This window comes from Xyrauchen texanus, chromosome 38, assembly GCF_025860055.1.
Source record: "Xyrauchen texanus isolate HMW12.3.18 chromosome 38, RBS_HiC_50CHRs, whole genome shotgun sequence".
NCBI lineage: Eukaryota > Metazoa > Chordata > Actinopteri > Cypriniformes > Catostomidae > Xyrauchen > Xyrauchen texanus.
Genome location: NC_068313.1, coordinates 16,013,721 through 16,030,254, shown reverse-complemented (window position 1 = coordinate 16,030,254; position 16,534 = coordinate 16,013,721). Strand labels below are relative to the sequence as shown.

General features: G+C 36.5%; 1 protein-coding gene across 2 annotated transcripts in view; it reads right to left on the bottom strand.

The window, feature by feature from the left end:
• Positions 1-8,978: 8,978 nt before the first annotated feature.
• Positions 8,979-16,534, bottom strand: part of LOC127631799 (calcium-binding protein 8-like) — a 71,291-nt gene continuing 63,735 nt past the window's right edge. For both annotated transcript variants that reach the window (XM_052110146.1, XM_052110145.1), the window contains exons 5-6: positions 15,413-15,569; positions 8,979-9,783 (exon numbers count right to left, since the gene is read on the bottom strand). In XM_052110146.1, coding sequence (XP_051966106.1) covers positions 9,656-9,783; positions 15,413-15,569 — 285 coding nt within the window. In that variant the 3' untranslated portion in view covers positions 8,979-9,655. The remainder of the gene's footprint in view (positions 9,784-15,412; positions 15,570-16,534) is intronic.

Here is a 16,534-nt window from a genome sequence, read left to right as displayed (position 1 = left end):
AACGGAAACATATTTATATATTTATTTATATAATTGCTGGTACTATTTATGCTATGCAATAAATTTTTAATATGCTAAATATTGCTCTTGGGTAAGGCTTGTAGAATTAAACCACCAAACTTGTGATGTCTGAATTGTAAAAAAATATAATAATAATACAAAATAATAATAATTTTTTTAGAGATGGTTCTGTTCAGTAAATCATATGAACATGGTCACAGTATACCTTCAGAAGTCATATTTCATTTTTGATGGGAATGAAAATGAGGCTGTGAGTGATGAACATACAGACTCTTCAGTGGTATACACTGTATAAAGATGTATAAGGGTCCTATATCACATCTAAATTTCACAAGACTACTGACATTTTAAAGAAAGATGTTTTTTCGAATACACATATAAAGTTTAGTAACGATGCACAGCAAGGCTGACATAAGAAAAATCGGTATCATTTCACTCAAACAAATAATTTCAACATTTCAGTTTCATAACAACGTTCCATCAATCTTTAATGACATAAAAAAAAACATGTTTTAATAAGTTTTTTTTAAAACATTACACAATTCATTTTGGTGGAATTTTGTAATGAAATTGAAATGTGTAAATCTTAAAAATGGGCTAAAATTGTTTTAATAATTGTGTGTGTGTGTGTGTGTGTGTGTGTGTGTGTGTGTGTTATCACTGTATGCCACAAAGAATCGCAAGCAAAAATAGCAATTTTCATATTTCTTGGCCAGTAGGGGCACTGTGCTAACACCACACAGGGACCCTTAGGGCATGATGGATATGACATAGAACAGTTTTGTTTCATCATGCTAAATTATTACCATGATAGCTTCACAAACTCTGCCATACTTGCCATCAAATTTGTTGAAGTGTTAAGAACAAAATTGGTGCAAATCGGACACACTGCCTTGAAGGAGTTGGAAAAAGTGTTTTCTGAACATTTAAAATCTAGTAGTGTGGAATATTGAAACCATGGTATGCATTCAACTCTGCATGAGACAAGAGGAAATATTTTGTTTCCATGCCTTACAGTGGCACTAGAGGATTAGAGATAGAGACCCTGAAATCACTGAGGTATAAGTTCAGACAGTTCTCTATTGGTGTGCCAAATTTCATAACTTTCCTCCAATCGGTTCTATAGACTTCAATGACGGAAGAAGAAGAATACGAAGAAGAAAGTGTACAGATACAATTAAAACAACATTAAAGAGACAGAAAGTCTCTTCCTCACAAAAATGTAAAATGATGCTACTCTGAATAAGGTTTATTCAGTCTGAATGATTAATTTGTGAATCAGTCTGAATCAAAAAATATATATATTTTTTCAATTAAGAAGTGTGGGAACCCAAGCACTGCTTCATAGACAAGGCCAATAAAAACACTACCGTAAATGTATAAATGGTTCCTTGCTGCTTTACCTGAGAAATTCTGTCATCAGCAACAATGCACCAATGCCCTAACTAAGGGTGTGTTCACACTTGGCAGGTCTGGTTCGATTACACAAACTCTTGTGCGATTGCTCTGTTAGTGCTGTTCATTTGAACAAGTGTGAACGCTGTCACCCGAACCTTGGTGCGGACCGAGACCACCTGAAAAGTGGGTCTTGGTCCACTTCCAAACGAACTCTGGTGCGGTTGGACTGATATATGAACGCAACATGGACCAAAGATGTCTAAACGGACCAAAAACAGGGAGTAATTTGCCTAATACTGACCTCAATACCTGGTTCTTCTCATCATAGGAGCTATGTTGCCCATTACAGTTCGGTACTGGCGTCAGAACCGCCATCAGCCGTCCTAGCAGCATATCTTCAGTTGTGTGTGCAACGGAGGAATTCCTGGAGTTATTTGACTCCTTTACACATTTTATTAGCTCGAATGTTCTCAGCTGGTAAAAATATCACCATATATACATATATAAATATAACGAGAGCATTTCGCCAGCATTGTTTTAGATGCTCGGCAAGTTCCGTCGCAAAATATACATCATAAAATCTGTCCAATCAGGTTGTGAATTTTTCCTGATGCCTTTTGTTTTGTAGCTTTATGTTCGGTGTTAAAAATGCCAGTGTGAACGCTAAGTGAACCAGGACTAAATGTATCATTTTCATTTTTGGTCCGGACCAAGAGGACTAAGAGAACCGAACTACAAGTGTGAACACACCCTAAATCTCAAAGGAGCTCCACCACACAAAAGTCAGACTTGCAAACAGTATGATATTCCCATGACAAGAGGTTCATAGGTTATGTAGTGGTTAGTTTGAGGTGTCAAACAGCAGCAGCTGAGCTTCTTCATAGATGGTAAAGGCTGTTCTAACTTATAAGAACATCAACTGTGCATACTAATAGACCTTCTCTGCGCATCCCACCACAGAGGCAAACCTCTCCCGCTGTGATGCTTCAGGCTCTGACTGACTGAAAACTCCCAGTCATGTGTACCGTTCCACATACTTGGGGCTTGTTAAATACTCAACCACTTTTTTTTTATGCATTTACAAGACATGAATTAGGGCAGATATTCTATTATCGCCATATAGATTTTCAATGCCATGGAGGCTTTTTATATATTGTTTTCAATTGTTCAGGTTTGTTTTTATGGAAGGCTTTGTAGTATGATTAAAATATATTATACATAGTTAATTAACTTGGTGATTTAACCTCAGAGCTGAGATATTCTTTTGTGTTTTTATTTTTTTAAACTGATGGAAAGTTAGGTCAGTGCAAATGAATGGTATTCTTTCTTTGAGATCTGCATTTGATAAATATAAACATGTTATCATGTCATCAGTGTTATTCATTAGTGAAACATTATTATAACAATGATGTCATTGATTTGTTATCACAATTGGTTTTTCAATTCAGATCAACTTATATTTGCCAGTGTTGTTCAGAAAACATAATTTGTGTTTCTACATTGTATAAACTAATGGCACAACTTTAATGCACTGAGATGAAGTAGCCTACTAATACCTTTAAAAAATAAAAAAGTTATTTAGGATATTGAAATGATTAATGATAAATAAGGAAATAAATAAAAAAATAATAAAACATTATCGATCATTTCACAAAACACAAAATTAGGTGCTTTCCAATAGTAATAGGTAAAATAGCAATATAATGTTATAAGGCATTTTTTTCATGTTAATCAATTTCAAAGATTCTTTAAAAATAAATTTCCAGTTATGTTTAAGGATATTGGTCACTGCTTGCATCTTCATTTATCACGCGCATAGACACATGACACCTGAGGCAACTACTATTGCATATTTACTGTATTAAAAAAACAATCCATTAATCCATTAACAATGGCCTACCATTATTTGTATTAATACATTCTATAAAGATTATGGTACTTGCAGGATAATAAACATCCTGATCTACAGCGGCTCAGTATAATAGAGATGTGATATGTCTTAAATGTATGCTTTTGGGGGAATCGAATCAGCAGTGAATCAGTAAACAGGACAATAAAAATATTACAAAAAATGCTTTATTGCATAAACTTGCCTGTCCTGTACATATTTGAATATGTATGATAAAATCATCTATAGGCAGCTTGCAACAAGCTCAGTTTTACTATAGCTAAATATTTTGCATGCAAAGTGTACAGAATCAGATCTATCATTAATAAGTGAATTATTGTAAATACTGTATGATTATAAACATGTTTTATACAGTTCATACATCAATGTACTACCATATTACTCTAGTCAAACCCCAAATTCTCCATTTCAAATACATCCCACTTTAAATACAGCTTTGTTTTTATTTATTGACTCTTTGTGTACCGACTTAATAGACACATATTTCTTAAAGCATCTTTACCTTTAAGTAAATAGGATATCTCACAATTTAGTCTTCAGATAAGATTACAGCATAAACTGAAATAAGTGGCTGTGGCTATGTTGTTAATTACAACTAAGAAATCTTACCATCATTTCGGAACGGTTCCTGCAAAATCCCACACCACATCGCTAAAATATAATAAATGTATATAAATATTTTCAAAATAATCTAATATGCAAACACAGAATTTGTTATTTTGTCAACCCATTCAGCTCTTTATATAATTGAATGCTACAAGCTAATGTTACGATCTGGATCAGACAAGACAGCATGAGGACAATTATAAATAATCAAGTCAAACATCAACCACCAGGTGTCGCCATTACCCAAGAATGTCAAAAAAAAAAAAATCCCCACCTCACACGCTCCAAAACATTTGAGTGAGAAAAGGGGATTCGAGAACTAACATTATGCCTTCATAGTTTCTTTGTAGTGCGTGCACCTTTATGCTCTTCAGTACATCTGTGCAGACAAATATGGCTTTAGTCAGGGGTCACAGGGGGAACTGAGCGCTGGCAGACATTGTATTGGTTTCAGCCACCCCCTCTGTAGGCCTGACACAATCTGTGCAGAATGTACTGCTTTAAACAATCATGCACAAACAGAAATCATCTAACACACATGTAAAGGTCTATTTACAGAGTTTTGCTTGGTCACATGCATAATAAAGTAGAAGCAGACATCAGGAAACATTACAGTGGAAAACATAATTGTGTGATTTCGACAGCATTTAGAAGAGACTGACATTCTTGAAACACCTTGGTTGAGGAGAGCTGCATCAGGCACAGATTTTTAGCCTTTACACCTAAACTTCCTTCAGCAGTCTTTCCTTCTTTACAGTCTTATTTGTGAATAAGTGACATCAGGTGTCTATGTTACATTTCTGTACATGGCTAGTTGACATGAAATGCTTTTGGAAAGTTGACAGTCTGCATGTCCTGCAGTGTGTCATTTTAAGCAGTCAGCATGTTGCTAATTCTTTTATAACTAATAAGCATGCAGATTTTTTTACCCAAATTAATTCAGAGCCTATACAGAAATATTTGTACTTTCAAAAAATCCAGTGAAGGCAAAAGGTGGTTAAAATGAGAAGAAAGGAATGAAAGAAATGGTGACCAGTTACAGGATTGGTTACAGACGTACACTTTCCCTAATATATCTTTTAATAGTCTTAACCTTAAATCTTGATGTTGATGAAAATAGTTAATGGACATGTCACGCATCATGCGCATCTATTGAAACATCAGCAACGCAATGCAATGGTGGCTTTTATGCAGAATGAGATTAAATATGAATGTGTTCTGTACACACAACCATAAAATATTACTGTAGACTATGGTAAAGTGAGTGACATCTTCACTGCAGCCCAAAAATGAAGACTATGGACATAAAATGTAAGTGAATATCATATTAATGATCTGTGAATGAAACATCATTCCTCTAGTGTAAGTGGATTTGTGCATCTGGAGGATGGGAGTTCAGCACTGCAAAACAATCCAAGTATATCCACTAAGATACATTTGAGAGCCATTAGGAATGATCAGAACTGCCATCACAGGCAAAAGATGCAATAAAATGTGCATCTCACTGGGTATTCCCCTTGACGCAGCAACAACTGGCCATAAAATATCATTAAACTACCTTAAGGGATTCGAATATCAATTTTTCTTACAAAAGGAGTTATTTTGAAAAATCTTCACAATCTTTCAACAACTGTTCATAGTGGACATGTCTGTTAAGTAACAAAAATGACAAAAAAAAGTAACAAAAAAGTATAGTTGAAGTGTACATATATATATGTACATAATGGTCCATACAACTTTTGGTATGATAAAGTTTGAGTGAGGAACAGGCTGAAATTTAAGTCAATATTCACTGAAAATCTTCACCTTCACTGAGCTGTTAACTCAAGAACCAAGAACTGCTGTGACTGAATCATTGAGGCTGTGAGTTGAACTCGAGAACTGCTGTGACTGAATCATTAAGGCTGTGAGTTGAACTCGAGAACCGCTGTGACTGAATCATTGAGACTGTGAGTTGAACTCGAGAACCGCTGTGACTGAATAATTGAGGCTGTGAGTTGAACTCGAGAACCGCTATGACTGAATAATTGAGACTGTGAGTTGAACTCGAGAACCGCTGTGACTGAATCGTTGAGACTGTGAGTTGAACTCGAGAACGGCTGTGACTGAATCATTGAGACTGTGAGTTGAACTCGAGAACCGCTGTGACTGAATAATTGAGGCTGTGAGTTGAACTCGAGAACCGCTATGACTGAATAATTGAGACTGTGAGTTGAACTCGAGAACCGCTGTGACTGAATCGTTGAGACTGTGAGTTGAACTCGAGAACGGCTGTGACTGAATCATTGAGGCTGTGAGTTGAACTCGAGAACGGCTGTGACTGAATCATTGAGACTGTGAGTTGAACTCGAGAACCGCTGTGACTGAATCATTGAGGCTGTGAGTTGAACTCGAGAACCGCTGTGACTGAATCATTGAGACTGTGAGTTGAACTCGAGAACCGCTGTGACTGAATCATTGAGACTGTGAGTTGAACTCGAGAACCGCTGTGACTGAATCATTGAGGCTGTGAGTTGAACTTGAGAACCGCTGTGACTGAATCATTGAGGCTGTGAGTTGAACTCGAGAATGGCTGTGACTGAATCATTGAGGCTGTGAGCTGAACTCGAGAACCGCTGTGACTGAATCATTGAGACTGTGAGTTGAACTCGAGAACCGCTGTGACTGAATCATTGAGACTGTGAGTTGAACTCGAGAACGGCTGTGACTGGATCATTGAGGCTGTGAGTTGAACTCGAGAATGGCTGTGACTGAATCATTGAGGCTGTGAGTTGAACTCGAGAACCGCTGTGACTGAATCATTGAGACTGTATTAACAAACTGGCCATCAAAGCAGCTAATGATGAGATGATAAGTTGTATTTTCAGCTGTTTTCCTCCTAAACTCTCGTTCCTTAACCCAAACTTTATTTGTTACAGGCCAGCTGGTTTGAATTTACATTTCAAATGAGGAGGAATAATAGCGAATTTGCCGATGTGTTCCAGATATTTCATGCCTGAATTGCTGCGGTGATCACTAATGAATACAACACTTTGGATGCCTCTGGAGTTTATTTATATATTTAATGCAGGTATCTTGGAATGCACAGCATGAGTACATTTAAAATTTTTTTAAAAATGTTACCTTTATTTAGTGTATAGTGACTAAGAAAAATATTGTTATCTTTCACTCACTCGTTTTTCAACGGCAACAGCCTCATCATAAGAAAAGTTTGAGTTTGATCATTAGTGTGTTGAGATCACTGCTCAGTTTCACCGATAACCAGCTCTGGCTCCAGAAGCATGGTGGAAGAGGTGTTTGTGTCCACTGCAAACTCTATTTAGATCCGCCTCCATTCCGCTATGCAACGCCCACTTTTCACAATCCAATCAACAACCAATGGAATAAATCAAGTCCCCGATCTACATTTTTTTCTTGTTCGATAAGCTGTTGCACTCGGAAATACGTCGCAAAATGGAAGTAAATTCGGTCACGACTTCTGTTTCATGCTGACTTTAACAGTTCACTTGGCAAGATTATTAATTAATAATGACTTAAATTTCCATCTGTTCCAATCCCAAAGCTGCCATATGGCTTCAGAAGACTTGAAAAATCATGCAAAAGTCCTATGGACTACTTTTAGGGTTTTTACACAAAAATAAATAAAAAAAGGGAAATATGTTTGGAATGACAAAAGGGTGAGTGAATAATGACATAATTTTGTATTTTTTGGTCTGTAACAAAAAAATTTTTAAGCATCTTGAAGGATTATAAATGCCACCCTAACACAGGTCATATCTATGGAACGTAAAAACTGCTAATATTAAATCAATGAATGCAGTGCTAAAAATGAAAATTAAACCCTCAAGAGCCATTTAATTTCCACAAAGTTTCTGTAAAAAATGTGGCAAAATTAAAATGTTATAAAATTATGACATTTTAATTTTCACAAGGACAATGCTTCGTCACTGTCAAATTAAAAACTAAAATGCAATAGCGGATTTTAAATTCCTTTTTCACTGCAATGTTGAGGCAAGTCTGCCAATATTAAAATGAAAAAGAAAATATGAAAAAGAAATTGCAAAATGTATTTTTCCAGTGCATTTTCTTAATGTTAGTGCAATAAAAGGGACATAATTAAAACTAAAATTCTAATTCAAATTCCCTATACAAAAAGGGAACAACCCACTCCAGTAATATTAAGTATTGCTATCTGTTTTTATCACTGTTTCTGTTATTTAGGTCTCATTTGCTCAATTCCTTGTGCACTGGAAGCTTCTGTCATCAAGGGTTAGAACCTATCACTTGTTTTAATGAACAATATGACATGAAAGATTATAAAAACATGCCACTAGATTAGTGTGCAGCTCTACCGGACACCTGTCTCTCTCTCTCTCTATCTACACCACACGTTAAATAAGGTCCTTAGCGTGGTAAATTCTGTAGATCTTCCAAATTATTATGTTTGTTTATTTGCTATAATTGATCAATTAAATTAACAGTGGTAAATAATTGATGATTTATTAATCAGTAACAACCCTATTATATACATCTCCCTGTCAACCTCTCTGTGCCCACAACTGTATTAAAGGATCCTCTCTTGAGCACCACCCACTCATTAACAAAGAATTTACATGTTGGCATTGAAAATAAAAATTGAAATTGAAAAATAAAGATAAAAAATAAAATAAAATAAAAACTGAACTTGAATCTTAATTTGAATTATGTCACTTTTATTGTTATAACATTGAGAAAATGCTTTGGAAAAAAAATATTTTTAATTTCTTTTTCACATTTGCTTTTTAATTTTAATATTGGTAGTCTTTCCACAAGATTGCAGTGAAAATGGAATTAAAATCAGCTATTGCATTTTAGTTTTTAATTTGACAGAGATGGAGCACTGTCAGTGTAAAAATGAAAACAAAATCGTTTAATTTTAGCACATATTTCACAGACACTTTGTGGAAACAAAATGGTTTATGAGGTTTTAATTTTCATTTTTATCACTGCATTGATTTATTTAATATTGTCAGGTTTTACATTCCATACATATCCTCTACTCACAACAATAAACCCACTTTAGAAAAAGCATTAGACAAGGGAAGATGAGATCTGAGTTTTCTCCACACACAATCAAACAGCAAAACACATTCAGCATGATTCAAAACTATGAGTCAGGCTTATGGATTTGTACAGCCGACAAATATGGATTTAATTATGGACTACAGAGAGCACTCTTTCTCCAGCCTCCCACCATCCCCAGAGCCAGAAATGCACTCTGGCTCCAGCAGACAGAAATAGTCTGTGGAATGGATGCTGCAACTCCCCTCCACAAAAGTGTAATGAGTTGCCAATTACTTTTGCCTTCCTACATTGACAGCAGGCCTGAGCCCAGCCGAAGCTCATCAACAAATCCCTGCTGAAATCCGAGCCACTGAGGAGACGGCAACGCAAAAGAGGTGCTTATGAACTCCTGCACATTATTGCATTAGGGAACAGAGGTGCCAGGAAAAGCAGAAAGTCAGCCCTTTAAAGTCCCTGCCAGAGAGAAACATGCTGGATTTGCTTGCCGCGCACACATGTCGCTTGGTCCGTGTGGAAAAATAGAGTGAGGAAAAAAAATTACAAAAAAATAAAAAGCTCCTCTTTTCAGTTGTGAGGTGTTTGGTTTTGTTTGTTTCAGGAAATGACTTCATCGACAGACATGCACATGCAGGCTCCGCCCCGCTCACAGTGGTGTTGCTACTCCATGCCGTTGCGCAGCATCTGATTGGCTGCGATAAGCATGACGCTGATTATGAAGGCCATGGCGAAAGCGCAGATCAGGCTCTTGCGCACGCACGTCTGCCGGTTTTTCTTTTTGGGATGAACTGCAGTCGACAAGAGGAGAGACAGACAATAAAAAGGGTTTAGTCTTAAGAGCATGTGAATGCAATTCAGCAAGAAGCAAAAGAAACAGAGCGATTAGCATATATCCTAATCTGAACACATGAATACATTTTCTTCTTATGGCTGAAAGCGTAGGCGTTGATTTGCATTCTAGCTGACTGCCTTTCATCTGACAATCTGACCCATCTAAATAAAGAACCCTGTTTTCTGCAGCTGCAAGATGAAGATGTTTTGCTGGAAGTAAAGTCAGAAATTAGGTCCACCTGAGCACATGTGGCAGCTCTAGGGTGACAGTAAGGTCTGGGCTCAGAATAGAGGTGGTTATTAGCTGCTTCTGGAACACACAGCGAGACAGATTGCATGCCAGTCTCACCCCGTGATATCATTTTACGCTTCAGTCCTCCTTCCGGCATTGAGCTGTAGTCAGCAAGTCCCGCCCCCCACAGCTAATCCGTGGCCTCGTTAAGGCAGAGTGGAGGCACCATAATGAGCAAAGGGAGGTAAGAAGTTTCATTTTCCCCCCGCTCTTTCCAAACGACAGCTGATAAAAAGTCAGATATCTTTTCTTGCAGCACACTCAGCATGTTTTGAACATCAAAAGATAGTGCTGTCAGCATCAATTCACTTTTCTACAAGAAAACTCTCTCTTCAAAAAGTACACAAGCGCCATGTAATTTTTACTGCCTTGAAGACCCCATGAAATTGAAAGTAGAGTTTGGTGGGTTTTGAGTAAATGTCTCATTACTTTGTTACCACATGATAGTACTATAAAATAATTTTTTGTCCTCTGGGAAAGCAGACCAAAAATATTAGTTGCATCCCAAAGTGCATACTTCTGCACTATTCTGTGCCATTTTTTTAAAGTAGGTTGTGTCGTCACACTGGCTTGGTTGGATGGATGGAAAACCAGAATGCAAATAAAATCTATTCCTATAGAATTTATATAGGAGCATAGATGTATAAAAAAAAGTCTGGGACACAAATTGTTTCACGTATTGATTCAATATGGGATGCATAATTTCATCTTTAAACACTGGACGATGCTGTATTTTGTGGGAGGGGTGACAACCCTGGATATAGGTATCTGAGTTCAGCAGGTCTGAGGTTGGCTAGCATGAAGCTAACAGCAACACATTGCGTACATTTGAAACACACATTTTTCAAACGCACACTACCCTGTAGTAAAAAATTTAAGTGATCCATTTGAGATGACACTACACTGGAAAAATATAAACTATTTGGCAGAGTACCATCTGCAACCGACTAGCATACAACCATACTAATTTGCCATATTTTTACTACAAAAATAATATGACAGTAGTATGGTTGTATGCTATTTTGAACATAGCCATGATTCATGGCTGTGACGTAACTAAAGCCTATTTGCTATTAAAAAATAAAGAATGAGCCTTGCCTTTAATTCCCTGTTTCACTAGGAAACTCAACTCGCTCGTGATGCCATTTCATGGGGTCTTTAAACATGTGAGTTATATAGCTTTTTGTTAAAGAAAATCCATTTTGCCTGTGAGTTTGGATAGATACATTACCTACATTCTTGTTCTCAGCATGTCGTCTATTGACAACAACACCTAAGCTTGGCGCAGGTGCAGTCATGAATGATTCATAAAGAGGGCTTGAAAAAACATGTAGATGAGTATTGCTTTATTGCTGTGGACATCCGTTATTGCTGGAAGGACAGAGACTCACAGGGTCAGCATAAGGGATGTGCCTGGTCCCTGCAACAGGCTGTACAGTAACAGTGTACAGTAGCATGTGCCGTGTTGCTATACTGACATACTGAGGATTCAAACAATAAGTTCTTTCTCAAGCAAGCAGTAAGTAATTTCACGTTCATGGGTATGTTTGGACCATACTGTACTAGTCTTACTATTTCTGGTGTATAGTTTTATAGTATGTATAATGTGGATGGTATTTCTTGACTCTATAATGACACCTATTGGTGTGAATGCATGAAGTTTTTGTGTATTAACTCGAATTACCTCACATTGAATTGGTGACCACTATGAGGGAGCGACCTGACCTGAATGCAATAGCTTTTTCCAGGCCAATAATATGACTGGAGTTTTCATCTAATTTGAATCTACACAATTTTAAACACATTTGTCAATAGTACTATTCATTTAAGTGCATTAAGTGCACATGCTTCAACTCCTTGTCCAAGCTCTGGTTATATCAAGACTGGACTACTGCAATGCTCTTCTGGCAGGACTTAATGCATGTACAGTCTAGCTTCTATCATGAAACATCTAAAGACACATATCTTCCATGAGCATATTACTCTCTACTTGTACTTCTCTAAACAATTTAAAACTTTGTATTATATCATTTCTCCTATAGATGCCTCCATAGGATAAATCTCTTTGCTGTGTTCCTTATTTGTAAGTCACTTTGGATAAAAGTGTCTGCTAAATAAATACATGAATACAAATAAAAAATGACTTAATGCACACTTAAACTGGCCTATTTCACACTTCCACTTTAATATGGCTTGATACTCTCTGCAAGCAATATACTGAATTGTGTTTGTGTCAATTTAGTTTGACATGCTAACTTTACGAGTTCATTACCAAAGATCTGATAATATCCTGATGTAGTGTACCACAGTCTTGAGTGAGCTCTGGTGACCCTGTATATGCAAATATCGTCACCCACACTTGAATCTGGAAATGAGCTGCCCACTTAAAAAACAAAACAAACCAGCATCTTTAATACTCTCTTCTGATTTTAATAACCAAATAATTCTCTAAATATTGAACTTTAAATTGCACCTGATGTCTAGAGAGCTTGCATATCACATAAACGAGCATCAATCCTCCACCCTATTACCCCTGGGAACACTGGTGATATTCATTACAGGAGAAGATGTGAAAAAGGGTCCATAGAGGTTCAGTGAAGAGCGCATTATCATATATTATTTGCATGAAACAACACCATTAGGATCAGTTAAGAACCACCAGACATGTTCACAAGTCTCTGATGCATAGTCCAAGTTTTCAATATACTGCAGGTTAGTTTTATTGACCTTATAGGCTATTGCAACTCATTTCATATATACTGTATATTAGTACTGTTGAAGATAATGAGTTAACACGTTAACGCAAAATTTGTTTAACGTTTATTTGTGATAATTTTTATTATTACGTTAATGCATAATATGACCCTTTGAATAAACTGTAGTTCATTGAGTCCATTTGCGCAAACGCCGCTAATGTCACATGCATTGCCATCGGGAAAACAGATGGGAGACATTTTGCTGAGACATGTGGGAAGCATTTTATCAATTTAGCATAGAAGTAAAACATGCCCGCAAAGCACAGATAGAGCACAGATTGCAGCAGAAAGACAGCTGTCATTTGAACACCAGCTTTGTACTGCGAGGACCGGTGCGAGCACGAGTCAAATGTTGTGAGGCGTGGTGCGAACGCGAAGTGAATGTGCGAGTGCGAGGTGATCGTCTGTGTTCCGGGACAGCTACCAGGTCCTTGAATAACATATAGCGTGTGAGTAAGGGCAGCTAGTAGGAGTTTCGGGTGCCTCTCTAGGGAGTTAGTGCCCTACGCAGACTGCATAATATGAGAATTGGGAGCAGCGGTACTGATTACCGACAAACGGAAACCCTGCCGCTGTCTCCAAGGTTCTGTCACAGTGTCTCTGTTTGACAGTGCACTAGCCCATGCAGAAGTTGGAGACATTGCTGGAATCCTGCAGGTAACCTACACTGTAATGTGTTAACCCATTTAATCCCACCGGTTACAATTGTGACAAGGGTATAAAAGGAGTTTTTGATGTATTTTACACATGGTTGTCAATTGTGAATGACAGTGCAGACATTTTTGTATGTTTGTCAAAACTCCATAAAAAGAAGCAAATAAATGCTGTCATAATACTCTTACAACTACCATATTTTGCACATAATTTGAATTGAGGTGTGTTGTGTTCATTTTCTGTTGTTCAGCTCTGTTGGTGGGGTAGGTTTTGTGTGGATGACTGAAAAATACATCTGGATGAAGCATATTTTGTCCACTCATGTTTGCAAAGATATTGTGATTAATCGCAGTTAACTACAAAATAATTAGGAGATTAATCTAATAAAAATTAAAATATATATATCAGTTCTGTCAAATGATCAAAATATTTAATCGCGATTAATCGCCTATTTTTTTTTTTTTGTCGTTAATCGTGATTAATCACAATATCTTTATAAACATGAGTGGACAAAATACACACACACACACACACACACACACACACACACACACACACACACACACACACACACATATGTATATGTATATATACAAATATATTTTTAGGATTTCCAAGAAAAGCACTGCTTTGCAATATAGAAAAAACAACTTCATTTGAACTGCAACATTAGGTCAGTCATGTCTACTATGTTGTCATCTATGTTTAACATCTATACACAACCTATAGCTAATCAATAGCTTATTTAGCTGTTCGTATTCCCCAGTTTCTGAGCAGTGAGAAAAGCAATGATAACAATGATAACTAACAATGATAATTGTTACACAGTTCTGTTATATGGTCTACACTGCAATTTAATATCCAGGAGTTTCCTCGCCTGTGTATCGTTAAAAACGCGTAGAAAAATGAATGAATTGTGTTTACAACCTAACAGTCGGGTGTGTTCACCATTTGCATTGATCGTCTCAGCACATTACCGTATGAACGGCGCGCTCTGCTGGTGGGTGGGATCACATTACAGATAATGAGATGGACCGGTAAAAAATGTACATCGCTTAGTTTCATACAGATTACATTGCAGGAGAATATTTGTTATAAATTTGAATTGTTTTATTTAAAAGTAGAAATTTTTAAGATTTCTTTAGACATATGTTTCATGTTTGTGTGATAAGTATTCGCAGAGTTTCAGTTCATTTTTGTGACGTGTTTCAGAAATATGCTCGTGGAGACAGAACCGTCTGATAGCTCACCCTTTTTATTTTCTTTATTTTACAAAAGCACAAGATTTTGTTGTTATTGTGAGTGTACACAAATAAAAGTAGACCCTTTATAGTCTCTAATGATGTCTTACACTTATCTGTATACCCAAAAATGACAAAAAGTATTTTAAGTTGTTTCTGCTGTAATGATGAAAATATCCAGCAGGACGTGCCAGCGCATCCGTCGACCCCAGAGGGTAAAGGGTTTAGTTGCTCAGAAGCGTTAATTTAAGGGTTTAGTTGCTAAGAAGTGCTTTTTTTGTGGGTAAAACCACAATGTTAGGGCATATTGACTAATTAAAAATGTACATGTAAAAATTCACCCGGATCCAAACGTTTACTGAAGTTCCACCAAAGCTGCAACCATTACTCGATTATCATAAATAGTTAATATATTTTTAAATGTTGTAAAATACATTTTTTGCAAACTCTTTTTATCATAATTTACTTACTGTTGCAAGAGTTTCTGATCTTTTTGTGTTTGATCTTTTTCAATAAACTCTTTTTAATTATTTTACATTTGATTTAAGTTTTGTTATTATTTCACTGTTAAAGCTGAAGTTAAAAAATGATTTGCCACTAGTCTCAATGAACCAAATTGCAAGGCAGGAATGTTTACACTCACTTCCCTCAAACTCTGTCTGACAGTTCCCCGAGTTCTCGTTCAAACTCTCCTCCTCATTGATGATGATGTTCTCGATGTCTTTCATCGTCAGGTGGTCTCGGAAGGCATGAAAGAGGATGTGCTTCAGCTCCTCCAGTGTTATCCGCTGCATGTCAAACTACAGAGGAGACAAGAAACACCACAGGACTCACTCAACCAAACCTGAACTCTTCAAAAACATACAGATAATGTCTGCCTTAAAAATATGGTGTAAAATATAGATTTATATTTTAGATAGAAAGAGATATTTGTTGTATGCTTTATTTTTTAAGAATATTTGAACTGAATTTATGACATTAAAAACCTGTGAAATTAAAATATAAATATATTTAGTATATAAATGTATGCCATTGAGAAATTTTGCATTTAGTAGATATACACATTTAAAATGTACAGTCTTTCTCTTCCAGGATAAATGGAAATATTGACATTGAAGATTTTTGTCCTATCAAATGCTCAAAGTAATGAAAATGTCCCTCCCCCTGCAAACAACTAATAAGTAACAAATCATGGTTCATGGCTGTGATGCAACTAAAGCCTATTCACTATAAAAGAGACCAGCCCTTGGATATACCCCACCAAAACTTCCTGTTGCAATAAGAAATACGTCAACACAGCAATTTCAAGGGGTCTTTAAGAATCTCAGAATTTAATGCAATGCCACATTAAAGCTGAAGTGTGTAACTATGTTGGAGCTACTTTTTAAAAAAAATTCTCCTATCCCATCTTAAAGAAATAGTTCACCTGAAAATGAAAATTCTCTAATCATTTACTCACCCTAATGCCATCCCAGATGTGTATGACTTTCTTTATTCTGCAGAACACAAATTAAGATTTTTAGAAGAATATTTCAGCTCTGTAGGTCCATACAGTGCAAGTTAATGGTAGCCAGAACTTTGAAGCCCCAAAAAGCACATAAAGACAGAATAAAAGTAATCCATAAGACTCCTGTGATTTAATCCATATCTTCAGAAGTCATATGATAGGTGTGCGTGAGAAACACATAAATATTTAAGTCCATTTTTTACTATAAATCTTTACTTTTGCCAGCCCTCCCTTGTGCGTTCAGGAGAGGACAGAGTT